The sequence below is a fragment of the Perognathus longimembris genome, chromosome 1, assembly GCF_023159225.1.
Source record: "Perognathus longimembris pacificus isolate PPM17 chromosome 1, ASM2315922v1, whole genome shotgun sequence".
Taxonomy (NCBI): Eukaryota; Metazoa; Chordata; class Mammalia; order Rodentia; family Heteromyidae; genus Perognathus; species Perognathus longimembris.
This window is the reverse complement of record NC_063161.1, coordinates 77,773,957-77,799,707: the sequence shown is the minus strand read 5'-3', so window position 1 is coordinate 77,799,707 and position 25,751 is coordinate 77,773,957. Positions and strand designations below refer to the sequence as shown.

General features: G+C 55.4%; 2 protein-coding genes across 11 annotated transcripts in view; one reads left to right on the top strand and one right to left on the bottom strand.

Moving 5' to 3' along the window:
• The window catches only part of Iqce (IQ motif containing E), a 41,096-nt gene extending 38,014 nt beyond the window's left edge, over positions 1-3,082 (bottom strand). For 6 of the 7 annotated variants that reach the window (XM_048330233.1, XM_048330243.1, XM_048330244.1 and 3 more), the window contains exons 1-2: positions 2,903-3,082; positions 432-479 (exon numbers count right to left, since the gene is read on the bottom strand). In XM_048330233.1, the coding sequence (XP_048186190.1) occupies positions 432-479; positions 2,903-2,983 (129 nt within the window). In that variant the 5' untranslated portion in view covers positions 2,984-3,082. The remainder of the gene's footprint in view (positions 1-431; positions 480-2,902) is intronic. The other variant, XM_048330247.1, reaches the window with a different exon arrangement.
• A 100-nt stretch (positions 3,083-3,182) lies between these two features.
• Brat1 (BRCA1 associated ATM activator 1) lies at positions 3,183-14,662 on the top strand. 4 transcript variants are annotated; one of them, XM_048330187.1, is made up of 14 exons: positions 3,183-3,275; positions 6,655-6,797; positions 7,074-7,228; positions 8,844-8,991; positions 9,406-9,778; positions 10,048-10,167; positions 10,537-10,628; positions 10,864-10,982; positions 11,059-11,245; positions 11,460-11,533; positions 12,891-12,993; positions 13,093-13,191; positions 13,302-13,477; positions 13,708-14,662. In XM_048330187.1, exons 2-14 carry the CDS (start codon positions 6,671-6,673, stop codon positions 14,395-14,397), a joined length of 2,463 nt encoding a protein of 820 aa, XP_048186144.1. In that variant the 5' UTR covers positions 3,183-3,275; positions 6,655-6,670; the 3' UTR covers positions 14,398-14,662. The 4 variants fall into 4 exon arrangements, with proteins under 4 accessions (XP_048186144.1, XP_048186152.1, XP_048186124.1 ...); XM_048330195.1 differs by lacking the exon at positions 3,183-3,275 and adding an exon at positions 4,832-5,062 and having other exon boundaries at positions 8,847-8,991; XM_048330167.1 differs by lacking the exon at positions 3,183-3,275 and adding an exon at positions 4,833-5,062.
• Positions 14,663-25,751: the final 11,089 nt, after the last annotated feature.

Genomic DNA, 25,751 nt, shown 5'->3' with positions numbered 1-25,751 from the left:
CAGAAACACAGCTCTGCACTCCAGAGGGGCCAAGTTCCACCAGGGGCTTGGCTGGGTACTGCTCTCCCAGGAGCATGTCAGCCCGTCCTCTGGTAAGGAAGGGAATCTGGCAAGATGGCCCCAGGCGAGTCAGGGCTTCTGGAGTTGGATTTACTCAGAGCTGAGCTGCTGTGAGAACTGCTTGAGCACTAACACATACTTCCTCGCTCATCCACCAAGTGAGCGCTAGTTTGTAAGTTACAGGACAGCCAGAGAATGCAATGCACCCTGGCCTGGCTGCCCTGCCCCTGCCCATCCATCCACCCTCCTGGCTGCATCCAAAGAATGCTGATGATCTGTGTTCTGGGGAGCAGGGTCCAGTTTATACAACTAAGGGGCACCCAAGAGGACTGCAGCAGCAGTGGGTACTACCAGCCTTGCGGAGGACTTACCAGCTCAGTGTCAGAATCAAAGGTGATCGCAGACAGACTGTCATCTCCCTGGAGGAGAGAGACAAACACTGCAACTGCACGCCACCTGTTGCTTTCAGCAATCCAGTTTATAACAGTGAACAGGGCCCATAACATGCTGAAAACTCCCTTAACACAGAGTTACGTGAGAAGAAGCTCTCTAGGCTTGTCCAGGTCCCTGCTGTCTGTGTCACTGCCTTGGCCCTGGCTCACAGAGTATGAGGAAAGTGGGACCACCAGGATGTAAGGGTGGGGGAAGGGCATTCTCCCAAGAGAAACAGCTTCTGGGTTCACTCAGGTTCATGTTCTGAGAAAAGGCAGTGGGTATCTGGCTTACAAGGCTGGAGCAGGACTTAAGGACCAGAGAGCCCTGGTTGAGAACCGTGAGGCTACACAGGGCAGTACAGACACTTAACATCTGTGTTGTGGGTCTCTGGTGGGACCCATGTAGCATCATGATAGGGCTTGCTGCATGCTGGAAAGCAGCAGTACACAGTGACGTTGAATTCAAGCCTAATAGCAAGAAGCCCTCTAGCAGTCTCAGAGGGCACTGTCATGCAGGTGAGGTGCAGAGTACTAATGACCTGGTGCCCTAACTGTATTCCTCTGTGATGTAGAAAGCCCAGATTAAGGGTACAATACAGTCAGGCACTGGTGGCTCACACCTAAAATCCTAGCTACTCAGGAGGCTGAGATCTGTTTCAAAACCAGCTGAGACATGAAAGTGTGAGAGACTTTTATCTCCAATAAGCTACTCGGAAAAGCCAGAAGTGGTGTGGTGGCTCAAGTGGTAGAGCACTAGCCTTGCACAAAGCTCAGGGACAGCACCCAAGCCCAGCGACTAAGCCCTAGAACTGGTGAAATAACAGCAATGAAAGTGCAAGGTGTGCCGGGTGCTGGCAGCTCATGCCTGTAATTCCTTATACCCAGGAGGCTGAGATCAGGAGGATTGTGTTCTTAGGCCAGCCAAAGGGGGTAAAGGTTGTGAAACTCCCACTTCAGAAGAAAATGCTGGGCACCTGTGGGTGTGCTCATCACTCCAACTATGCAGGAGACCATCGGGGAATCACAGTCAAGGATGGCCAGGGAAAAAATTCAAGACTTTACCCGAAGCAGGATGGATGCTGGTGGCTCATTCCCATAAATCCTAGCTACTTAGGAGATTGAGACCTGGAGGAACATGGTTTTAGAAGCTAGCCTCAGCAGAAAAGTCCAACAGATTGCATTTCAATTAACCAGCAAAAAGCGGAACTGGAGGCATGATTCAATTGGCAGAACACTTGTCTAGCAAGCCAAATGTCATATAACCTGAGCTGGGGACAAAAGGGTACAACGCATGCCAAACAACCAGAACCTTTGAAAGAGCCATTCATGGACTTCAGAGTTTCATGGTCATTAAACTGTTGACACTGAAAAAGGCACGAGCAGCATGTGACAATATAGAGAAAGGTGACTCACAATTTTGGGAAGGAAGGCGTTGAAATGGATAGACTAGGAGAACAGAGGTGCTAACCTGTTGCCTGTGTCACATGGAGGTGAGCCAGCTGAACTAAACTCTATGCAGAAAATCAGCTATCTGAATGGAAGCAGGTGTATTAAATAGGCACAACAGACCCCATTAGAGTTTTAAACTTTTGTGCTGTAAATGATACCAACTCATGAAAGCAAAGACACGAGCTGAGTGTCTCATGCGAGTAAACCCAGCTACACAGGAGGTCAAGATCTGGGGGTCACGGTTCAATGCCAGCTCTGGCAGGAAAGTCCATGAGACTTTTATCTCCAATTAACCAGCAAAACAAACAAACAAACTTGAAGTGGAGCTGTGGCTCAAGTGGACAACCAGCCTTGAGTGGAAGAAGCTCAGAGAGCACTCAGCCCCTGAGTTCAAGCTCCAGTACAGACACAGAAACAAGAACAAAAGCAAACACACACACAAAGTCAAAATGATAAGTCTGCAAGGAAGTAGAAAGACTACTAGAGATCATTTGAAAAACATCTCTCTGGTACTAGACTGCTATGCAGAATCTTTTACTTTCTTTTCTTTTGGTACCAGTCCTGGGGCTTGAACTCAGGGCCTGAGCACTGTCCCTGAGCTTCTTTTTGCTCAAGGCTAGCACTCTACCACTTGAGCCACAGCACCACTTGTAGCTTTTTCTGTGTATGTGGTGCTATGGAATCGAACCCAGGGCTTCATGCATGCTAGGCAAGCATTCTACCAGCATTTTTTTTTAAACTCTTGCAATTTCGACATATTCTTGTTATTCATTCTGGTTATTTTGGCGGTGCTGGGGATGGGGCACCGCATGCTAAGGTGGGGTGAGCCCTCCCCCACCCTTGGCCCTCAGCTTCTGGGAAGCGGCGGCCTCTGTCGGGGCGCGGGCCGGCCAACGCCCGGGGCCGGCCGCCATGGCGCGCCCGTCCTCCCGCGGGACAGAGGCCGCGTCCTGACTTACCGTCTCCGAGGCGGGCTCCTCCGTGCCCAGGCTCACGGCAGGGACTCGGCCTCGGCGCCCCGATGCTGCCGACTCAGCCATCGGCCACTTTGGCCGGTCTAGGCCGCCCGCAACCTCCACGCTTTCCAACAGCTGGCGCTGTCCAAACGCCCCGCGCCGGCCCGCTACCCCGGTGCCATGGTAACCACGCACCGCGTGGCCGCTGGATCCCGGATGTGATCCCGCCCACCTCGCTGGGGATATCCGTGCGCCTGCGCCCGAGTCCGCGCATGCCCAGTGAGAGCGCGCCCGGAAATGGCCACCGTGGAACGCCGTGAAGTCTTCACCTGCGCTGTCCTGAGCTGAGCGTGACAGTTTGCAAAGTGTTTTACAGGTGCTTAGCTGTCTTGTCAGCCCCTGATGGGGTTCGTGGGAGGCGTGATTAGTAATACATATTTAGTTGTCTAGCTACCTGATGCTTAAGAATAAGATCATGGTATGTCTAGCTCGGTGAGGTGGCTCAAGCCTATAATCCCAGCTACTTGGGAAACAGAGATTGGGAGTACTGAAGTTTGAGGTCAGCCAGACGAAAAAAAATTAATGGGACTTTATCTTAATCAGTAAGTAAGCCTGGAGTGGTGGTTCTTACTTGGACTCTTAGCCTTCATAGGTGGGAGGATTGTAATGAGAGGCCAGCCTGAGCAAAAAAATAAATAAAACCCCAAACCAAAACCAAAAAGGCGGGCTGGGAATATGGCCTAGTGGTAAGGTGCTCTTCATGTACATGAAGCCCTGGGTTCGATTCCTCATTTACCATGTAAATAGAAAAAGCCAGAAGTGGCACTGTGGCTCAAGTAGCAGAGTGCTAGCCTTGAGCAAAAGAAGCCTAGGGACAGTGCTCAGCCCCTGCGTTCAAGCCCCTGGACTGGCAAAAAAAAAAAAAAAAGGCAGATCCTAAATGAAAAATAAAATTTCTGGGAGTGGTGATTTATGAGGAGGAGATTGGGCAGATCTGGGTTCAAGGGCAGTCTAGGCAAAATATTACAAAGACCCCATTTCATCCAGTAGCTGGGCTGGGTTGTATGTGCCTGTTTTCCCAAATAAAAGGATCATTCATGATCCAGGTCGCCTCAGGCAAAAATAGTTTAGCTGGGCTCTGGTTGCTCAAGCCTAGCTATCCAGGAGGTTGAGATCTGAGGATTCCTGAAGCCATATGGGGCAGAAAAGCCCATGAGGCTTATCTCCAATTAACTACCCCCTCCCCCAAAAAAGGCCAGGAGTTGAGCTGTGGCTCAAGTAGTAGAGCATTAGCCTTGAGAAGAAGAGCTGAGGGACAGCACCCAGATCCTGAGTTCAAGCTCCACACCAAAAAACAAAGTTTATTTATTTATTTTTATTTTTTATTTTTTTTGGCCAGTCCTGGGCCTTGGACTCAGGGCCTGAGCACTGTCCCTGGCTTCCTTTTTGCTCAAGGCTAGCACTCTGCCACTTGAGCCACAGCGCCACTTCTGGCCGTTTTCTGTATATGTGGTGTTGGGGAATTGAACCCAGGGCCTCATGTATATGAGACAAGCTCTCTTGCCACTAGGCCATATCCCCAGCCCCTACGAAGTTTATTTTTACTTGCTATTTATTTAGCTTTTTGGGGGGGAGAGAGGAGTCCTGCTGGGCAGACACTGTACTACTTGAGCCACACCCCAAGCACCCCTGCCATGAGGTTTGAACTCAGGGCCTGGGCACTGTCCCTGAGCTTCTTTTGCCCAAATAGCACTCTACCACTGAGCCACAGCACCACTTGCTGCTTTTTCTGTTCCTGTGGTTCTGAGGAGTCAAACCCAGGGCTTCATGCATGCTAGACAACCACTCTACCTCTAAGCCACATTCCAACCCCTGCTTTACTTTTCAGGTTAGGATCTCCTCTACAATTCTCCTTCCTACAGACTTCTGAGTAGCTGAGATGATAGGTTGAGCCGTGGCTCCCCACCTACAATTGTATTATTTTTAAATCACATTCAAATAGTCAAATAACTGCTGAGTGTGGTCTGGGGATTATCTGTTTCGGGGGGGGGGGCACTTGGTGTGGGCCAGGGATTGTGCTGTATTTTATGATACCAATCAAAGCCCATAAGCTATTACCATTTTGCAGGAAGATGACTGAGCCTCCAAACGCTGGACTCCTAAGCCAATAACTCTTTAGTCCCCTCTTAGCGCTGAAGCCACAAACTAGCTTTGTGGCAGGGAACAGGGAAAAACTAGGCGTTTGGACCAGTAATTTGGGGAGGCACTGACAAGTCAAACAACTTAAGGATTTGGCTCTAGGAACCCGAGGCTCCCTTCAGACCAAGAAGCCCCAAGCTGGCCAAGCCACGCCCACAGCGCATAACCACGCCCCTCCAGGGAGCCCCACCTTCTAGGCGCCCCATCCACTGGCGGCTTAGGCCTGTACCACTGCGACCTAGGGGTGGGGGCGGGTGATAAGACCAAGGTATCGGCTGGGTGCCGGGCTTTCCAAAAGCTCGCGCGACTTCATGCCCCAGTCTCAACCTTTTTAGGTGACCAGAGAGAACTTCAGGGACGTTTTCACGATTCCTCTAGTCTACCGTCGTCGTCTTCATTCTCCTCACGGGCGGGGCTTGCGGCGGCGAGCGGGCGTGTCTGCTGTGGTGTGGGCGTGGCTTAGGGCAGCGTGAGGCGAGGTGTTCAGCGTCACGGGCGGGGCGTGGGGCGGGGCCTGCGTGCGACGCACGGGCCGCGGAGTGAGTGTGCGGGGAGCGCTGCGTCGTCGCGTTCGCAGGCGGGCTGAGTACGAACCCGGGGCCGAGGGGTGGGAGTGGAAAGTGGGACCGGTGTGGGCTCCATCTCCGCAGCCGATATGTCTGGTCCCTAGTGGAACCAGAAAAAGCTAAGGCCCTGAGTTCAAGTCACAGCCTCCTTGCTCCCTCCCTCTCTCTCACTCCCCTCCCGGAGACTTTGAATTCCAAAAGCGGTGTGGCCGCCCTCTTCTCTCTCTCTCTCTCTCTCTCTCTCTCTCTCTCTCTCTCTCTCTCTCTCTCTCTCTCTCTTCCTCTTCTCTCCCTCTCTCTCTCCCTCTCCCCCTCCCCCTCTCCCCCTCCCCCTTCCCCTCTCCCCCCCTCCCCCCTCTCTCGCGGTCTCTCACGCGCTCTCTCTCTCTCTCTCTCTCTCTCTCTCTTCCTCTTCTCTCCCTCTCTCTCTCCCTCTCCCCCTCCCCCTCTCCCCCTCCCCCTTCCCCTCTCCCCCCCTCCCCCCTCTCTCGCGGTCTCTCACGCTCTCTCTCTCTCTCTCTCTCTCTCTCTCTCTCTCTCTCTCTCTCTCTCTCTCTCTCTCTCTCTCTCTCCGGAGGCCACTGGTCCTGCATGCTTTTATTTGTTTTGCTGGTACACGGGTTTGAACTTAAAAGTCTCATACTTGTTTATTTGCTCGGGGCTGGTTGCTCTACCATGTGCGCCACACCTCCACCCAGTTTTTGTTAGCTCTTCTAGAGAGACTCGTTTTGAGTTTTCTGTCCTGTCTTAGAACCTTCTGGATCTCCTGAGTAGCTAGGATTGTAGGCATGAGCCACCTGTGTCTGGCCCTGCACCCTCTTGAATGCCCAACCATCTCTCCTGCCCCCTGAGGTATGCCCATATATGGGCATCCTGTAGCTCTGGTCTGAAGTGAAAGTTCTAAGCCCTCTTCCCACCACAAACTGCCTGGGAGGAGGATGAATGAAGGACTACAGCCTGACCTGAGGCTGCCTTCCATTTCCTCTGCAGAAACCCCTGGCTGATCATGGACCTGGAGTGCTCCCAGCTGCTCCCTGCTCTCTGTGCTGCACTGGCGGATCCCAGGCAGCCCCTGGCAGATGACACCTGTCTGGAGAAACTGCTGGACTGGCTTAAAAATGTGACAGAGATAGGTAAGGGTGTGAGTAATATTGTGGGGTGCTGCCCAGAGGCCAGAGGATGGGATGGGGCTTAGGGCAAGGTGTGCAGGTTGCCTGTCCATCTGGTATTGTTCCTTCATTGTCTGAAGTTTCTGGCTGACTGTTAAGTCCAGTTAGGATGAGAAACCATAAGCTGTAGAGTCTGAGCTTCTTGAAGGAGCAAGAGAAGGGATCTGGGATCCAACTCCAGGAAAGTGGTCCTCCACATGCCCCTCTTCTTTGCCCTCTTGGCCCGGCTTGTCTCTGCAGAGTCCAGTCTCCTGTTGCTGCAAGAGAATCCCGCCTTGGTGGAGCTTCTGTCCCACGTGCTAAAGTCACAGGATGTGAGCCCCAGGGTCCTCTCCTTTTCCCTGCGCCTTGCTGGGACATTTGCAGCCCAGGAGGACTGCTTCCTCTACCTGCAGGTGAGCCTGAGCCTCCTTCATGCGAGGCCTGGGGGCAGGGGGGCAGGGGAGGGGGTTCAGCACCATCTCAGACACCAGGTCTTGACACTTTTTATTAGTGTGGCTGTTTTTACAACATTCAGTCTGCCAATCTATGAACATGGGAGATCTTCAAGGATTTATAGTTTTCCCTTTACCTTCTTGGTATTTTGTTTTCCAGGTTCATCTCAATGGCCTTATTCTCCTGTTTCCTTTTTCAGCATGTTCATTGTTCATACCTAGAAGAGTTGCTAAGTATCCCATGTCTTCCTAGTTTACTGAGAGCATCCTCAGGTCTAAGAGTGTTTTAGTGGAGTCTTGAGCCTTAAATATAGGACTATATCCTTGGCAAATAGGCCATCTGTCCTGTTCCTTTCCTACTTGTATCCCATTTATTTATTTATTTATTTATTTTGCCTTAATGCCCTGGTGATGATTTCAAAACCTCTATTAAATAAAAGTAGACACTTATCCCATTCTCCTGGAGGAAGTGGCTTGTTTCCCCCCATTTAGTGAAATGTTGTCTAGCTCTGCACTGATGTCCTGTCCTGCTGTGAGGTCCCCCTTCCTTCTTCTGCATTGTCATCCTCCTGTGACATCCACTTGACCATGAATGATTTGGGGGCTCAGGGAGTGTTTGGAAATCAGAACCGGAACTGGCCCTCAACTCAGATCTGCTGCATTGTGCTGTCTCTGCTGAGCTCCAAGCCCCCATTTCTTCTTGGGACAGATGTGTTTCCCTATCTAGGAGCATACTGGGAGTACCCCAGGGGCTCCAGACACTGAAGGGAACGTAGGATGAATAGGGAGTATGCATGACTTGTGTGTGTCACAGGCTGACACATGACTCCTTCTTATCCAGCCCTTGCCAATCCAGAGCAGTGAGTACCTTAGGCACCTCAGACCCCCACAAGCCCTGTGAAGGCACAGTCACCTCCTTCTGTACCCTGTGCCAAGAGCCCTGGGAGTGCTGTGCTGTAATGGAGGAGTCACAGTGGAGGACTCGTCTCTGAGTCCCTGTAGGCTGTGTTCTGGCTGCCCACAGACTCATGAGGCTCAGGCAACCTAATATTGCTATGGAACAGTGTTTCCATAATGGTCTGGGTCATGCGCAGCCTGTAGAGTTTGAAGGGTCACTCCTGCGTCATCCATGGGGAACGCTCAAGTTTGCAAAGTGACCCCTGTGTCATTGCTGGCACCCAGCCTCGTGGGGCCATTTCAGGGGGAAGACTTCTCAGGAAGACAATAACAAGAGCAATAGAACTCCTTGAAATCCAGTTCTTGCTGGGTGTGGTGGCATGAACTATAACCCTAGCCTTTAGGAGGCAAAGATAGGTCATGAGTTCCTGACCAGCCTGAGCTATATAGCAACATTGTCTCAAAAAGAAGAAAAAAGTCTTGATTCTCCATCCTGCAAAGCCCTACTCACCCACCCCCACTCCGGCCCAAACTGGAGGTAGAGTTGACAGTGTCAGATTCATATACTCATCACCCCCAGGAAACATGGCTGTGTGACCATTTGAGGTGAAGGGCCTTGACTAGTCCTGTCCCCTGTCCCTGCATACCGACTCAGCCTCTGCTCCTCTCGGCTTTCCAGCAGGGCGAGTTGCTGCTGGGGCTGTTTGGGGAGGGCGGCCCCCTGTGCTGGGCAGCCTGGAGTGTGCCTACTGTGCGCAGCGGCTGGATCCAAGGCCTGCGTTCCCTGGCGCAGCACCCCAGTGCCCTACACTTCCTGGTCGACAGTGGTGAGTTGAGCCTGCACCCTGCCCTGCCCTGTCCCCCGACCCTGGACCTAGGCAAGTATATAATTGGGGCCTGTGGGAGCTCTTGCCCCTCTCTGAGCCTGGTCTCAGCTTGGAATGGGATGACAGTAGCCCACAGTTGTTGCTCAAGTGCAGACAGGCACCCTGGGGGTGTTTCTGTGGTCAGCTCCTAGGACAGCTCCAGGAGCTGAGTGGCCCAAGTTGCTCACAGAGGTCGGATGTCGGACTTTCATTGGGAGGGATCAGTGCATGCTCACCTCTGACAACTTGGTTGCCAGCTCTGTCTGGCTCCTCAAACCATCCCTTCGGTCAGGCTCTTGGTCTGGGCTCTGACCTGTGCATCAGAGTTGTCCTCCCCTCCCCTGACCTGCTTTTCCCTCCCTTCCCTGCTGCCAGGCGCTGTAGACACCGTCCTCTCCCTGCAGGGAGACCCCAGCCTGTTTGTAGCCTCGGCTGCCACCCAGCTCCTGGTGCACACTTTGGCTCTGTCCATGCAGGATGGAGCCATGGGGTGCTCTGGCCTCTGGGGCGGGGTGTGGCCTGCCTGTGCCCAGAAGATCGTGGGCCATGTGGAAGAGTTCTTGCAGTCCACAGCTGCCCCGCAGGTCACGCAGGCCCTGAATGTCCTGACTTCAACCTTTGGGCGCTGCCACAGTCCCTGGACAGAGGTCCTCTGGGGACAGCTGTGTCCCCTTGTGGCCCACCTGCTGGAGAGAGACCCCATCCCATCTGTACACTCACTCGTGGATCTCCTCCTCAGCGTGGCCCGGTCAGGTCCCCGGGATGTGGCTGGTGGGGGGCTGGGTGTGAGTAGTTGCTGCCCCTGGGTGGATTTCACTGGAGGCCAGAGTCAGAACTGCCCTCCTGCCCCCCCCCTCCCCAATCCAGCCTTGAGGGGACCACCGTGGGAGGACCCTGCCATTCATCCCTGGGACAGCCATGTGCAGGGCTGGTCACCCCCAGTGGGTGCTGTGGCAGCCCCACAGGGCACCCCAGCATCTGTGGGATGGAGGCTGAGTCTCTTTGTGGCCTCTGTAGGTCTCCTGCGCTCGGCTCTTCCCACGGCGGCCTGTGGGAGGTGGTGGCTCAGGCTCTGCGCTGCCTAAGCCCCATGCAAGCTGGGCCTCTGGCCTTGGGGATGCTGAAACTCCCGCACTGGTATGAGCGGGCTGGCTTGTCACGGAGGAGGGCACTGGGAGCGGGGTGGACGAGGATGCCAGTGAGGAATCCTTGGTTAGGAGAAGGGCCAGGCTCCCAGTAGACGAATTATATCAAACAAAAACTTTACAAGGTACTCAAAGCCCCCGAAGCTCAGTGACTGCCTCTGTGGGCACCAGGGTGGGGACCTTCAGGCCTTGGTCAGGCTGGTCCCCATCCATTGAGCCCCCTGGCCATTGACCTGCGGGAAGCTTTCCTTAAGGTTTCCCAGTCTCCCCCACCCCCACCCCAGCTTGTGTCAGTTTGCCTCAGACTTGCAGGGATGGTAGAGATGCGGCCAGTGTGTTACTCCTCGTCCTGTGTCCCCAGTCCCCAGGCACTGAGGACCCAGGCCTTCCGAGTCCTTCTCCAGCCTCTGGCTTGTGTTGTAAAGGCCAACGCCCAGGTCCCTGGCTCCCCAGGTATGGCATGTGGGGCAGGGTGCATGGGGCCTCTGTCCTGGGTGAGTCCTTAAGATTAAGGTTAGGGCATGGGGAGGGTGCTGAGAAGCAGGCACTCAGCTTGCTGCCTCGGCTTTGGTCCCACATGGCCAGGGATGGGCCAGCCCGCATCCCTGGCAGACCACGGCTCTGACCCCAGGACCTGGCCTCTGCTTTGGGCCATGACCACTCCATGGCCGTTCTGTGTGGCCTCTAGGCTGGCTGGCTGGGGTTGAAGACAGCTCCCTGACAGTGGACTTGCTGCTGTCCTCCAAGTCGGCCTGTGTAGGGATCCTGTGCCAGACCCTGGCGCAACTGGAGGAGCTGCAGCCACTGGTAGGTACAGCCCCGGCCCGGCCCAGCCCAGCGCATTGCAGGGCCCACCACTCTGCTGACCATTCTCTCCCTGCAGCCTCAGCGCCCGGCACCCTGGCCCCAGGAGCCACTGCTGGGCGCTGCTGTGACCATACTGCAGCTCTGCCATGGCGCCGCGACCCCCAGCTCCAGTGGCGGGGGCCGCCTCTGTGCCACCCTGGCTGGCTGCGTCCGTGTCCAGCGAGCTGCCCTCGACTTCCTGGGGACACTGTCTCAGGAGACGTGTGAGTGACTGTGGTTTCTCTTACCTTGGTGTTGGGTGGCTGGACCCCATTTCCTACTCTCTCCAGACTTCTGGGCCTGCCATCGCTGTGTGTTTCTCTGGGGGCCTCCACCGGTTGATGACAAGGCAGGGTTACATGTTCTCTGCCAGGTGGGGGGGCTCTGGGTGTGACTGGGTGGGAGCTGGGGTGGAATATCTGTTCATGTCTTCCCCAGGCTCCCAGGAGTTGGAGCAGCAGGTCTTTGCTGTCCTGTCGGAGTACCTTGGAAGCCCGGACTCCAGTCCCATGGTACTGGGGTGAAGGGATGCAGGGGTGAAGGGATGCAGGGGTGAAGGGCTGCGTCCCAGGAGGCAGTCAGAGCCACTGCTCCAAGGGACTGGAGAAGGTAGAGTGTGTGCAGCCATGTGCGAGTGCAGGGCGGGCTGGGGTGAGCCGGGCCAGCCAGCCTTCGGCCCTCTGAGGATTGTTGACTGGAGAAAATTGAGCCTGGTGGCCCCTGTGCTCACAAGTGACTTTTTTTTTGTCAGTTGAGAGACTTCAACTCACGGCCTGGGCACCGTCCCTGAGCTCTTTTGCTCAAGTCTGGCACTCTACCTCTTGAGCCACAGCTCCAGCTCTGGTGTTTAGGTAGTTAATTGCTGAGAAGAGCTTCACAGACTTTCTTGCCCAGGTTGGCTTTGAACCACAATCAGATCTCAGATCTCAGCCTCCTGAGTAGCTAGGATGACAGGCATGAGCCACCAAGATCCTAGCTTGTTTTGTTCTTGGTTTTTTTGTTTGTTTGTTTTTGGCAGGTCCTGAGGTTTGACCTTTGGGCCTGGGCGCTCTTCCTGAGCTGCTTTTGCTCAAGGCTAGCACTGTACCACTTGAGCTATAGCACCACTTCCAGATTTTTCTGTGATTTGAGATAAGAGACTCTTAGACTTTCCTGCCTGGGCTGGCTTAGAACTGCAGTCCTCAGATCTCAGCCTCCTGAGTAGGTAGGATTACCAGTGGGAGCCACCAGCACCTAGCTTGTTTTTGTTTTTGTTTTTGCCAGTCCTGGGCCTTGAACTCAGGGCCTGAGCACTGTTCCTGGCTTCTTTTTGTTCAAGGATAGCAACTCTGCCACTTGAGCCATAGCACCACTTCTGGCTGTTTTCTATATATGTGGTGCTGAGGATTCAAACCCAGTGCTTCATGTATAAGAGGCAAGCACTCTTGCCCCAGGCCATATTCCCAGCCCTTGTTGTTTTTCTGAGACTGAGTTGTCATGTAATCTAGGCTGACCTCAAACTTGATCTTCTTGCCTCTCCCTCCTAGGTGCTAGGATGACAGGAGGGTGCCACTATGCCTGGTCTAGGGTCAAGTCCAATGAACGTACCCATCCCATTGGGCACAGATAGTGCCAGGTGGTTCAGGGCAGGCAGTGGGGTGACTTGGGAAGAGGACCCAGGACTTTAAGGAAAGGAGCCCACCATGGCAGTTGTGTCTAGATTCAAAGCTGGTCTTCCCCCCCCCCCGCCCCCCCCAGGCAGGGTTTAGGAGGAGGGCACCCCTCCTGTCCTTGCCCACACTAGCACCCTGAGTAGGGCTAGCACATGTGGGTGCAGGTGACAGGACAGGTGAGGCTGCCCCTCCTGCCCCAGCCTCCTGCTCTCTCTAGGTCCTGAAGAAGGCCTTCCAGACCACCCTCCGGTGGCTCCTGAGCTCTCCCAGGACACCAGGGTGTCCCGACCTTGGCCCTCACCCCCTACTATTCCTCAGAGGTAACCCCAGCCCCTGTGGGGCTGTGTGGAGCTAGTGAGCATGGGTAGGGGTGGGTGCCCCCCTCCCAAGATCGCGCTGACCGCCCCTTCCTGGCCCAGAGCTGTTCCCTGTGCTGCAGAAGCGCCTGTGCAGCCCTGGCTGGGAGGTGCGCGACTCAGCACTGGAGTTCCTCACGCAGCTCAGCCGGCACTGGGGAGGTGAGTACCTGTGGGTGGGTGGGTGGGTGTCCCCATGTGTCCCGGCAGAGCTGGGGCCACTGGGCCCCTCCGATGCCCTTGGTCACAGGTGTGCGGCCCCTCGACCCCAGGCCAGGCGGACTTCAGGCAGGTGCTGCTGGCGTCTGAGGTGCCCACGCTCACCCAGCAGCTGCTGCAGGACCCTGAGAGTTACGTCCGGGCCAGTGCGGTGGCCGCCGCTGGGCAGCTGTCCAGCCGGGGCCTACAGGACGCCCCCAACAGTCCTGAGCACCCACAGACCCAGCAGGTAGGAACTGCGGGCTCCTCTGCCACATGACCATGGGTGGCCACTGTGGCTAGTTGCAGGCCTGGAGAGGGGACTGCACCTTTCTCAGACACTGTGCCCATCTGGCAGATGAGTGGGCGTGGGGCTAAGGGCAGATCTCAGGAAAGAGCCAGGCACTACGCAGCCGGGGCCTGGATGACCCTGGGCCCCTGGGCGTGCTGACCTTCCCTTCCCGGCATGTCCATCCCCAGGGCCTGCTCGGGGAGCTCCTGCGCATCCTGTCAACGGATTCAGAGGGCTTCCCGAGGAGGGCTGTCGTGCAGGTCTTCACCGAGTGGCTAAGGGATGGCCATGCTGACGTCGCCCGGGACACGGAGTGGTTTGTGGCCACTGTGCTCCAGGTGGTAAGCCGGGACCTGGACTGGGAGGTCCGGGTGCAGGGCCTGGAGCTTGCACAGGTGTTCCTGGTGCAGAGGCTGGGGCGGCCATGCTGTCCCTACACGGTGGACCTGCCTGAGGCTGTCTCAGCCACCCCAGTCCCTGAGGTGCTGCAGACTCTCTGCCGGCTGCAGCTCTTTGACTTTGCCTTTCGGGCCTTGCTCGACTGTGACCGACCTGTGGCCCAAAAGGCCTGTGACCTCCTCCTCTTCCTGAGGGACAAGACCACCGTATGCAGTGACCCGCAGGAGGCTGGGGACATCCCAGGCTCGGCCTCGGGGCAAATTACTCTGCAGAGATGGCAGGACGGGGAGCAAGGCCAGCTCCCGGGAGACTTGCAGCCCGAGGCTGTGCTGGCCCTCCTGAGGTCCACAGACCTGGAGGGACTGCAGGCCCGGCTGTCTCAGAGCAGCGACCACGTGGAGAAGAGCCCCCAGTCCCTCCTGCAGGACATGCTGGCCACAGTGGGTGTACTGGGGGAAAATGAGGCCGATTGCTACTGAGCTGTGTGGCCCCCTGTTCTAGTCTCTGCTGTCCCTGGGCTCCAACCCAGGCTGGCTGCACGGAGGTCTCTAGGAAATGGATTAAAAACGCCCATGTTTTTTAAGCCGGGCCTGGTGAGACATGCCAGGATGCTGAGGCAAGGAGGATCACAAGTTTGAGGCTAGCTTGGGCTTCATTTCAAGATCTGGTCTCAAAAAAGGAAACGCAAATTCCTACATTTTGATGTGTTATTAAAAAAGCGTTTTTATTTTCTATTCAAAGTGACTGGCATTGAAATCTAGTCCGTTTTTGGTTAGTTCTGCACGTGGTATAAGAGGCCTGATTTTGTCTTGTGAGGGTGGGCTGTCCAGCACGTCCTTCTCCATCTCCTAAGACCTTCCTTTGGGGGTCTTCTTTTATTCCCCTATTCCTGTGGCTGTTCTGTTGAGATACTGATATACTGATATTGATTTGATACAGGATACAGACACCTCTCAGTGATCAGATCCACCAGCTGGGGACAAACTTGTCATGTGACTCTTTAGGGGAACGGAATAAATCCTGCCTTGCTTTCAGCAGATGGCCGCCCAGGAGCCCCTCACCCACTCGCTCCCACAGCAGTGGTTGGCAGCCAGTGGTCAGTCTCACTTCTGCTAGAGAAGGTAGCCCTTTCCCTCTGGCTGCTTTCACTGTCATTTTGGTATTGTGCAAGTTTTCTATGATGTGTAGGCAAGTTTCCTTCATCCTACTCCAAGTTTACTGAGACTCATAAGTGATCTTTTCGTGTGTGTGTGTGTGTGTGTGTGTGTGTGTGTGTGTGTGTGTGTAATGAGGCTTGAACTCAGGGCCTGGGTACCATATCTAAGCTTTTTCACTCAAGACTAGCACTCTACCTGATTCACAGCTCTACTTCTGTCTTAAAATTGGTTACTTGGAGTTAAGAGTCTCACAGACTTTCCAGTCCGGGCTGGCTTTGAACCATGATGCTCACAGACTTCTGAGTGGCTAGGATGACAGATGTCAGGCACTGGAGCCTGGCTTCCTGCTTCTTTTTGTTGGTGGTGGTGGTTATGGGGCTTGAATTTAGGGCTTAGGCACTGTCCTTGAGCTCTTTAGCTAAAGGCTAGTGCTCTACCACTTTGAGCCACTGCACTACTTCCCGTTTTCTGGTGGTTAATTGGAAATAAGAGTCTCATGGACTTTCCTGCCCAGGCTGGTTTTGAAATGTGATCCTCAGATCTCAGCCTCCTCAGTAGCTAGGATGACAGGTGTGAGCCACCGGTGCCTGGTGCTTCCTGCTTCTTTAGCTACATGCTGATTGTTTTTAGCCTTACTAGTTCTGGTCACATGGGCAGCTCATCAGACTCTAAAATTCAAGGCTTCAACTAAGGAGTTTATTGCCCATAGAGGCCCACTGTTTCTTGGTTAGGTGGCTCGCCTTGAACCCCAGGGCCTTCTAGAGCTGCAGTCACACCACTGGTTCTTGTGCATGATGGGCTGTGGTGGGCCAGGCCTGTGGCTGTACGTATTACCACCAGCATTCTGCTCTCCAGATGCCAGCCACACAGTTACCTGGCTGACCCACACTGGGAGCACGGTCATGCTGAGTGACCCGGACTCGCCAGTGGGACTGGACACTGGGACTCGACACCCAGCGCCTGCCATCATGGGCCACATCCGGCAGGTACCCAGAACCACATGGCTCCGCGCGGCTCATGGTTCAGGGCTTTGAAGGAATTCCATGGGCATCCTTTGTAGGGGCTCAAGGGTGGGATTCCTTTAAGGGTTTCTTTGGGGGTTCACTGAAGGAATTCTATGGGCTTTTTTTTTTTTTTTTGCCAGTCCTGAGGCTTGAACTCAGGGCCTTGCCACTGTCCTTGAACTTCTTTTACTCAAGGCTACCACTTGACCACTTGAGCCACAGTGCCACTTCTGGCTTTTTCTGTGTATGTGGTGCTGAGGAATCAAACCCAGGGCTTCATGCATACTAGGCAAACACTCTACCACTAAGCCACATTCCCAGCCCCCATGGGCTTCTTTGAAGAGGTTCTGTGGGGTTCTTGGAGAGAATTTCATTGGGCTCTCAAGCAATTAATTCCGTGTGGTTCTTTGGGGCTTGGGATAAAGGTGGACCCAATGGGAGGAGTCAAGTTGGAATGTTGCTGGTTGGTGGCTCCTTAAATCATACTGTGGGTTTTCCAAATCCCTGATTCTCTGGTTCTCAAACCTGTAAGAGAGTGACCTGTGGTCTACTTCTTGAACACTTTTTTTTGGGGTGGGGGGGGAAACGTCCTCTCAGGACCACACCCATCTTTCCTGTGGTTCCCTGGCGAATGGAGCAGTGGACATCCTGAAGAATCGTCCTTCAAGCCTACTCTGGAGAAAGATCTATACTAATCTCCACTTTGGGCAGCACTGGCCCTAACTTGTGCTGTCCCCCTCCTGGAGGCCACTGAACTTTCAAAGCCTGAATTCATCATACTGTCAGAATGATACCAACCAATCAGTATAGATGTTGGCTGGCATACCCACCAATCAGTATAAATGCTGGCTAGCCTGTCCAATCAGGGTGCAGCAGCAACTGGTGACAGCATTGTTGCTATGCAGATTTCACGGTGTGGACTAACCATCTCCCTGGGAACTAGGGCATAGCTCTGGGGTAGAGCCTGTGTCTAGACTGTAGGAAAGCCTTTTCATTCCCACATGCTCCACCCACAGTTCCAGGGGCCAGCAGAGCTGGAGGCCTAGTACCCTCCGTCCCTCACCTGGCCTGGGTGCTCACTGGAAGGCTGGGCAACTTCTAGCCAAGGCCCCAGAAAAGGGGGCATCAGTGTGCTAGCACTATGTAACTAACCCTAAATCGACATCTTATTTCCAAAGGGTTGATGGGCCTATTCTGGTATTTATGCTGCTCTGGCTGGGGTCATACTGAAGGTTGACTGGGGTGGCTGGCACAGGCTGTCCTCTACCAGGGTGCTCCAGCCTCAGAAAAGTCATGGCAAAGGGCACAGTGATTCCTAGAGGGGCAGGGGACTCTGCATCCTCACATTGTAGGCACAGCCTTGGTGCTGCACTGGTGCTGGCTGGCTTTCATAGGAAGGGTGGGGCTGAGGACATGCTGGTTCAGAGTTGGCTTTTTTTAATTGGTTGGTCATAGGGTTTGAACTCAGGGCCTAAATGTTGCCCCCGAACTCTTGCTCAAAGCTAGCTCTCTTCCACTTTGAGCCACAGCTCCTCTTCCAGTTTTCTGGTGGTTAATTAGCGTTAAGAGTCTCATGGACTTTCCTGCTTGGACTGGCTTTGAACTATGATACTCAGATATTGGCTAGGAAATCCTACCTAGGAGTAGCTACCAGCTACTCAGCTAAGCCACCAGCACCCAGCTAAGTATTTTTTTTTCTCATTGTTTGGTTTTGTATCCATATTGGAACTTTAACTCTGTTTCTTTTTTCTTTCTTTTTTTTTTTTTTTTTTTTTGCCAGTCCTGGAGCTTGGACTCAGGGCTTGAGCACTGTCCCTGGCTTCTTTTTGCTCAAAGCTAGCACTCTACCACTGGAGCCACAAGCGCCTACTTCTGGCCTTTTCTATATATGTGGTGCTGAGGAATCAAACCCAGGGCTTCTTGTATACGAGGCAAGCACTTTTGCCACTAGGCCATATTCCCAGCCCCTGGGACTTTAACTCTGGGCTTCATGCTCTCACTTGGCATTTTCACTCAAGGCTGATGTTCTACCACTTGAGCCACAGTTCTACTTCCAGCCTTTTGCTGGTTAGTTGGAGAGGAGTCCCTTGGATTTTTCTGCCAGGCTTTGAGCCCTGATCCTCAGATCTCCACCTCGTGAGTAGCAAGGAGCTACCCCACCAGGGTTAGGACTTGATCCCTTTGTAAGTCCAGGTCCTACAAGCATTGCAACCCCAGCATCCACACAGAGTGGCTGGCGGTTTGTTGAATGACTGAGCGACCAAAATCAGCTGTACCAGGCCCAGAGGAACAGCCTGAGAGTCCCTTCCTTGGGGTGTAAGCATAGTTTGGGTGGAGGGTGTCTCCACTTGTGGGGTCCTCTATGTATATGTGTCAGCATCAAAGGACTCAGAGACCTCCCACCTCGCCCCCTCTGTGGGGACCCTCTTCCCTGTTCTCATCAGTTCCTGTCAGAGCCAAGATGTGTCGCCATGGAAACTGCTTGGCAAACGCTGGCAGGCAGAGGCAGCCAACAGCCGCTCGAGCTATCCAGCTCCCAGCGCCCGTTGGAGTGATGCTGTGGAACCGCAAGAGCCGGCACGCCCGGCCGAGTGTGGCACGTGTGTGGTGAGCGAGAGCTCAGAGTGGGCACATAGACGCGGTGTGGAGTGGGTCGGAGCTGGTCCAGGCATGTGTGCTTCGGCATGCATGTCTGCACATGCATGGGTGTGCAGGGCCTGCGTGCATGTGCATGCATGAGCACAGGGGGGCCGTGTCTGTGTGTGCGGCAGGGGTGCTGGGTGTGTGCAGAGGGAAGCATGGGTGACGTGGTAATGTGGGACCGCCTTTCTACCTTGGCTCTGTGCTGAGGTGGCCACAGCCAACGCCCCTTGCCTGCTGCGTGCAGCTCCAGACCGAAGACAACCCCTGGCCAGGTAATTCTACAAGTGTGCCTGGGTTGCATGGGCCTGAAGCCTCCATTGGGGTGGGAGTGGTGCTAGCAGAGGGGGAGGGGTGGGCCTGTCAGGCACAGGCCCGCACCTGTGGCATGGAGGAAGGGCAGGGAAGGTGGCAGCGGGGCCACCGGAACAGTGGGGATCCTGGAGTTGGGAAGGAATTGGGGTGGGGCAGATAAGGAGGCACAGGTGCGCAGGTGTTGCTGGTCAGCACAGGTTGTGAATGCTGAGTGGCAGTGGGGCTCCAGGGAGCAGGTCACCTCTTAAGGGGGCAGTCAGAGGCCCAGGGCTCAGGAAGCCAAGGAGGCTGGGGCTGGCCAATCAGGTGCCTGTTGGCCATGCAGGGCATGTGGGTGACAGAGGAGGCCTTGGGGTGAGGAAGCTCTGGGGGCCGGAACACTGAAGGTTCGGTGGCTTGGGCTTCTCCAGGCCCTCTTGGTGCCCTGTGCAGGGTGCCCAGGCCACAGGCTCAGGACCACCTCCACAGACAGCCTGGCTTTTTCTCAGCAGCCCGCAGGTGCCGTCCTGCCTCACCCTCCCTGGCAGAGCTCCCGGGCGATGTGCTTGATACTGGGGCTCCATCACTGGGGCTGTAGGACCAGCTCCTGATGGCCCAGAGCTGAGGGAAACCCCACATGGCATGCAATGGCCATAAGGGGGCATGGGGGGGTGGGTCCTGCCCAGGAGGATGGGTTTGTCACAGCTGCTTGCTCCAGCCCAGGTTTCTTTTTGTTCTTTGAGAAGCAACAGGTGGGTATTGTCCCTGCCTGTGACTGCACACAGCCACAGCTGGGAGGGTGGGCAGAGGGAGGGAGGGAGGCAGTGGTGGAGAGCAGGCTGGGGGACAGGGAGAGTGCAAGAGAGAGACAGACAGACACAGAGACACACAGAGTGAGGTGGGACAGAGTGGGACAGAGCCTCTCCCCAGCCAGCCAGCCTTGGCTGAGCCCCAGGGAGCCCCACAGACCCTTCCTTTACTCTGGTATTGGGGGTAGCCCCCCTGCAGCCATGTGGCAGTGTAAGGGCCTGTGTGTGTGTGTGTGTGTGTGTGTGTGTGTGTGTGTGTGTCACACACCCCAGCTGCTCCCTGGAAGGAACAAGACCTTTCAGAGCTGGGCACCTGGGGTGAATACTAATCCACTGGCTCAAAGGGCGGCCTCACGGGCTGGGAGCTGGCGGCTGGCCCCGGGCTGGGGTGGCAGGGACGCTGCACTCTGTGTTCCGGGGCTTCTGTGCCCCATGCGGGCTTCAGAGGGGCCTCAGCTTTCCCAGGGTGGGGTGGGGGGCTGGGGTCCCTGCACCCAGCAAAGCTGGCACTGGCCAGGGCCTCATGGCCTCTAGGATGAGGACTCCTGGGAAACATGAAGCCCATTAATACCAGCTGCCCCAGCCAGAGGGCCAGGGAGGCCTGGGGAAACGGAGGGATGGGTATGGAGTTCCTGGTCTTGCAGGGGGTCTGAAAGCTGTGTGAGCAAGGCTGGCTGTCTCTCATTTATTGTGTGTGTGTATGTGCGCGCGCGCGCGCACGCACGCACGCACACACGCACACACACACACACACACACACACACACACACGGGCCCCAGCCTCTCCCCAGGCTACCATAGCTCCCAGGTGGCCACAGTGCAGGCTGGGAGCCCCCTCTAGCCATCCCCAGTCTCCTGCCTTTGTTCCATGCCCTTGATTATGTCTCAGTGGCCCCCACCCTCTCCCCAGGACCCACCTGCTGCTCCATCTGCCTCAGCGCCCTTCTGGCCCTGCTTTTTGCTCCTGCTGGCCATATCCTGCCCTCCATCCTGGCTTGAGCCCAAGGAGCGCCTGTCCTGAAGCCAAGCACCTGGCACAAGGCAGCGTCTGCTGAGTGAAGGGCTGTCCACATTGGAGGACCTACTTTGTGCCAACAACATTCCTATTTTTGTTTGTTTTTGCCAGTCCTGGGGCTTGGACTCAGGGCCTGGGCGCTGTCCCTGGCTTCTTTTTGCTCAAGGCTAACACTCTACCACTTGAGCCACAGCACCACTTCCAGCTTTTTCTGTGTATGTGCTGTTAAGGAATTGAACCGAGGGCTTCATGCATGCTAGGTGAACACTCTACCACTAGACCACATTCCTAGCGCCCCTATCTTGTTTTTATTCTCCCTGCCCCTAACCTTCACATGTGGTTTGTTTTGGTTGGTTGTGGGGCTTGAACTCAGGGCTTAGGTGTTGTCTCTGAGCAAATCTTGCTCAAGGCTAGTGCTCTGCCAATTTGAACGGCAACTCCACTTCTGGTTTCCTGGTGGGTCATTGGAGATAAGACTCTCATGGACTTTCTTGCTTGGTCTGGTTTTTAACCATTATCCTCCAGTCTCAGCCTCCTGAGTAGCTAGCCACCAAGTCCCAGCTTCTCAATGCTTCCAGCCCCTAGGACTCAGGGCTGTACCCTGCAGATCCTGCCAGCTAACCCCATAGGGCTTTTCTCCATGTAGACGTCCAAGTTCATGTGCTGAGCCTGCAGCTTGCGGAGGTGTACAGCAGTTTCTGCCTCAGTGGCTCCTGTGCTGCCCAGCTGTGGCGGGGGGGTGGGGCCGTTGTTCAGCAACTCCTCCTTAATAACCATTTAGAAGACAGAATAAGGGTTCTGGGTGTGCCATCCCAACAGAAGCGTCCTCATCATATGAGTAGCATCGTAGAGCCAGAATCTATTTGTAGACATTCATCCCAGAGGGGGAAAAATCACCAGTTGCCTGTGGCAAGATGTGTGAGACAAGTTTGCTTATCGCAGTGATGATAATTGTGAGAAACTGGGAAACCAAGATATCCCAAGCTGAGACATTTATCCGTGAAGCAAAGCATGGCATCAGCTGTCTGGGCAAGGCTGCCACAGCCTGCAGGCCACACCCAGGGAGGCCCCCAGGGCCACAGCCAGGGCAGAGTGGACCCTGTGGAGGATGCTCTTAAAAGATCCAAGCCAGGCACCGGGGACCAGGGACTGGTGGCTCACACCTGTAATCCTAGCCACTCAGGAGACAGATCTGAAGAATGTGGTTCAAAGCCAGCCCCAGAGGCTGGGAATATGGCCTAGTGGCAGAGTGCTTGCCTTGTATACATGAAGCCCTGGGTTCAATTTCCCAGCACCACATATATAGAATATGGCTAGAAGTGTTGCTGTGGCTCAAGTGGCAGAGTGCTAGCCTTGAGCAAAAAGAAGCCAGGGACAGTGCTCAGGCCCTGAGTCCAAGCCCCACAGCTGACAAAAAAAGAAAAAGAAAAAGAAAAAAGAAAAGGAAAAAGGATGGGGTGGCGTGGGGAGGAAGGGGGCCCTCAAGAACTTTGTACCTTGGGCTGGTTTCAAACTGTGGTCCTCTGAACCTTCGCCTCTTGAGTAGCTGGAATGCCAGGTGTGGCCACTACGCCCAGCCTGGCACTACTTTGCAAGGTGTTCCCAGGACCCCAGATGAAGTGCTGGGTCCTGGTGTCACCCCTTCACTTGCCTCCCCCAAGGTGACAGGTGACCTCCGTGGGCCTGTCCCCATCTCCCATGTCCCATCCCTGCAGCGCCTCCACTGTCAGGAGAACTTAGGGTGCGGTGGCTCTTGTTGAGGGCTCCTTGGTGACCACTGATCATGACTTGTGTCCCCAGGGGTGAGCAGTGATTGCGGGTCTTCAGGCCGCACCCCCCTGGGTGGGGAAGGGGCTGGAGCTATGGGAGGTCAGGGCAACTCCTGGAGGCCAGTAGGGCCCAGCATGGAGAGAAGAATGTTCCAGAAGAGGAACAAGAGCATGGGCAGGTGTGTTGGAAAGGCTCTGCCTCAGTTCTGCTGGTGGTCCCCCTGCCCACCTCGTGGAGACGCAGGGCAGTCATTTCCTGGCCAGATGCCCTGGGAACAGGTGGGATTCCTGGCCTGGCCATGGCTGGGCCAGTCTGGTCGCCTCTCCTGGGGCTGGTGGTGACAGGGCTGGGTTGCTGTCCTATGTTGGGGCCAGGCCTCCACCTTGCTAGGGCCACCCTGCTACCAGGGCCTCTCCTGGGCAACTTGCATTTACCTTCCCCCCTGGCTTGGCTTTTAGTTAAGCTCTCTGCCAGTGCCCCCCACCCCCGCCCTTGCACTTTGGCCTAGATCCCACCTGGGGCCCTGCCCGCCCCCCTCCACCCCCCCCCTCCACCTCAGCTCTCCAGTCCTCCTCACTGTGCAAGCCTGGAGGACTTCCTGGGGGTAGTGGGAGCGGACACGCTGATCCGGGTCCTGGGGAGCTAGCAAGCCCAGGGAGGCTAAAGTGCAGCCTCTCTCCCCAGGTATCAGGGTGGTGGGAACAGTGCCCCCCCCATTCCCTCCCTCCTCCCCCTTGTGCCACCAAGTCCCTGTCACCTGCTTGCTGGGAGCAGCAGGCAGAGGGAGGTGGGGCGCAGGGCCAGGAGCCCCAGGAAGGAAGGCACTTCCAGCCTTGGAGGGGCTGGTTCCTCCCTAGGACATGTGTTAGAGGTCTCTGGGATGGGGCTCTGGGAGGAGGAAGTGGGGTGCAGCACCGGGGCTGTCAGGCCTGGCATGAGGGGCCCCCAGTATGGAAAAAAGTGGGGGCTGGGAGGGAGTTTGAATAGGTGACCTCAATTTTACAACTCACGAATGCAGTCCTGTCCTGTGGGGAAGGGAATCTGCCAGGGCTCCGGTTGGGGGGGGGGGGCAGGAAGCTGGGGCCCAAGCCTCAGTCTCCTCTCTTGTGCCCTCTGGGCTTCCCCCAGGGGCGGTGTGGGGCGTCTGGAAGGGTTGGGCGGCAGCTCCGAGTGGTGAGGTTGCAGCTGCCCAGGGTGGTAGCAGGCGAGCTCACCATGATGAGAATGGGGGTGAGCTTTCCATCCTTGCTCAGAGCCTGGCACCTGTGGGGCAGAGCTAGAGGACAGCGAGCCAGCACGTGGCTGGGCACTTCTCCACCCAGCCTGTGACCTACTGTCCTCTCCATCTCGACTGGGACATCTGGGGGGAAGAGCCAGGGCAAGGACAGAGGCGGGGGCGGGGGCAGAGGAAGGGAAGGAGACACCCACTATCCCACCACTGTCGTAGCCACAGGTGCACAGTGCCCTGGCCCCTGTCTCTGTATAAACCTTTTAAGCATTCTCAGATTTGGGGTCCAGAGTGGGGTGCAGTGTTGAATCCAGGCTCCGCTGCTTCTCAGCTGTGTGACGGGGGCTCAGTCACTCGGTGTCTCTGAGCCTCAGTTTCTCCCGGCCAAGGCAGGTTCAGCTCTGCCCCTGGCAGATGGGAGGTGGCGGCAGGCGTCTTGGCGATGGCTCCTTAGCAGGGGAGTGGGCAGCAGTGCTGCTGTTTTGAACATTTTTTTTTTTTTTGGCCAGTCCTGGGGCTTGGACTCAGGGCCTGAGCACTGTCCCTAGTTTCTTTTTGCTCCCAAGGCTAGCCCTTTGCCACTTGAGCCACAGCGCCACTTCTGGACATTTTCTGTATATGTGGTGCTGGGGAATTGAACCCAGAGCTTCATGTGTAAGAGTGGCACTCTTGCCACTAGGCCATATCCCCAGCCTACTTGAACATTTTTTTTTTAAGCAAAGTTTAATTCTTTGTTATTACTGTGAAGATGATGTGCAGAGGGGTTACTGTTACGTAACTCAGGTAGTGAGTCCATTTCTTTATGGACAGCGTTGCCCCTTTCCTCGTTCTCTCCCAGTTTTCCCCTCCCGCCCCCACCCCAAGCTGTACAGTCTGTTTTCCACACAGTGTGCAGTGAGAGCCACTGCTGTGTGTATTTGCCTTTGTTCCTTGGAAGTTTTGGGGGGAGCTGATGGGGAGCCCTTCCTTGATAGCCCAGGTTGCCAAAGGCCCACATCCAGTTTTGGGCTTCAGGAGAAGTAGCCTCGTTCAAGAAGGACCTCTGGGGTGAAGGGCTTAGACAGTGGCCGAGGGTGGGGGCTGGACCTAAGGACCCAGGAAGATAGATGACTGTGACAACAGGGCCTTTTTTTTTTTATGGTCCGGGGTTTGGACTCAGGACCTGGGCTCTGTCCCTGAGCTCTTTTGCTCAAGGCTAGTACTCTAACACTTTGAGCCACAGCACCACTTCAGGTTTTCTGGTGATTCACTGAAGGTACGAGTCACAACCTTTCCTGCTGGGGCTGGTTTTGAACCACAATCCTCAGATTTCAGCCTCCCGAGTAGCCAGGATGACAGGTGTGAGTCACTGGCACCCAGTGCTTTATTTTTTTACTGGGACAGGTCTTGAACTCAGGGTTTCACACTCATTTGGTTTACTGGTTTGGTTTTTCTGGTTACTTAAGAGAGAGAGTCTTGCAGACAGTTCTGCCCAGACCGGCTTTGAACTTTGATCATCCAGATCTCAGCCTCCTGAGGAGCTGGATTAAAGGTGTGAGACTCCAGGGCTTCCTCAAAGGAAGTAATGTCTTAGCAGACAGTGGTGCACAACCCCCAAGAGAGAACCAGGCAAGGCGCGGGGGAATCTGTCACTCTTGTGTTCAGCCGAGAGCTCCCTAAGCCATCCTGCAGGCCGCTTTGGGAGGCGACTGTCTGGGGACAGTGTCTCCTGTGAGCGTCCCCTGCTCCAAGCCTTGGGCTCTGGGGCAGCCTGGCTGTGTTGTGCCCGAGGCGCGGTTGTGGCTATGACTGCCTTGGCCATGTGGCTCTGCGTGTGCACCAGGATGCAGCCCTCCTGGGGAGGAGGACTGCCCTGGGGGCCTGGGAGGTTAAGACGGAGCTGCATCTCCTCCAGGAGTATCTGGTATGGCTCTCCAG

What these genes read in the sequence shown, in the direction of transcription:
- Brat1 (XM_048330187.1), top strand. Translation starts at nt 6,671, where the DNA reads ATGGACCTGGAGTGCTCCCAGCTGCTCCCTGCTCTCTGTGCTGCACTG. An exon ending in TAAAAATGTGACAGAGATAG is followed by an intron (nt 6,798 to 7,073) that starts GTAAGGGTGTGA and finishes TTGTCTCTGCAG; the next exon opens with AGTCCAGTCTCCTGTTGCTG. An exon ending in CTCCTCCTCAGCGTGGCCCG is followed by an intron (nt 9,779 to 10,047) that starts GTCAGGTCCCCG and finishes TGGCCTCTGTAG; the next exon opens with GTCTCCTGCGCTCGGCTCTT.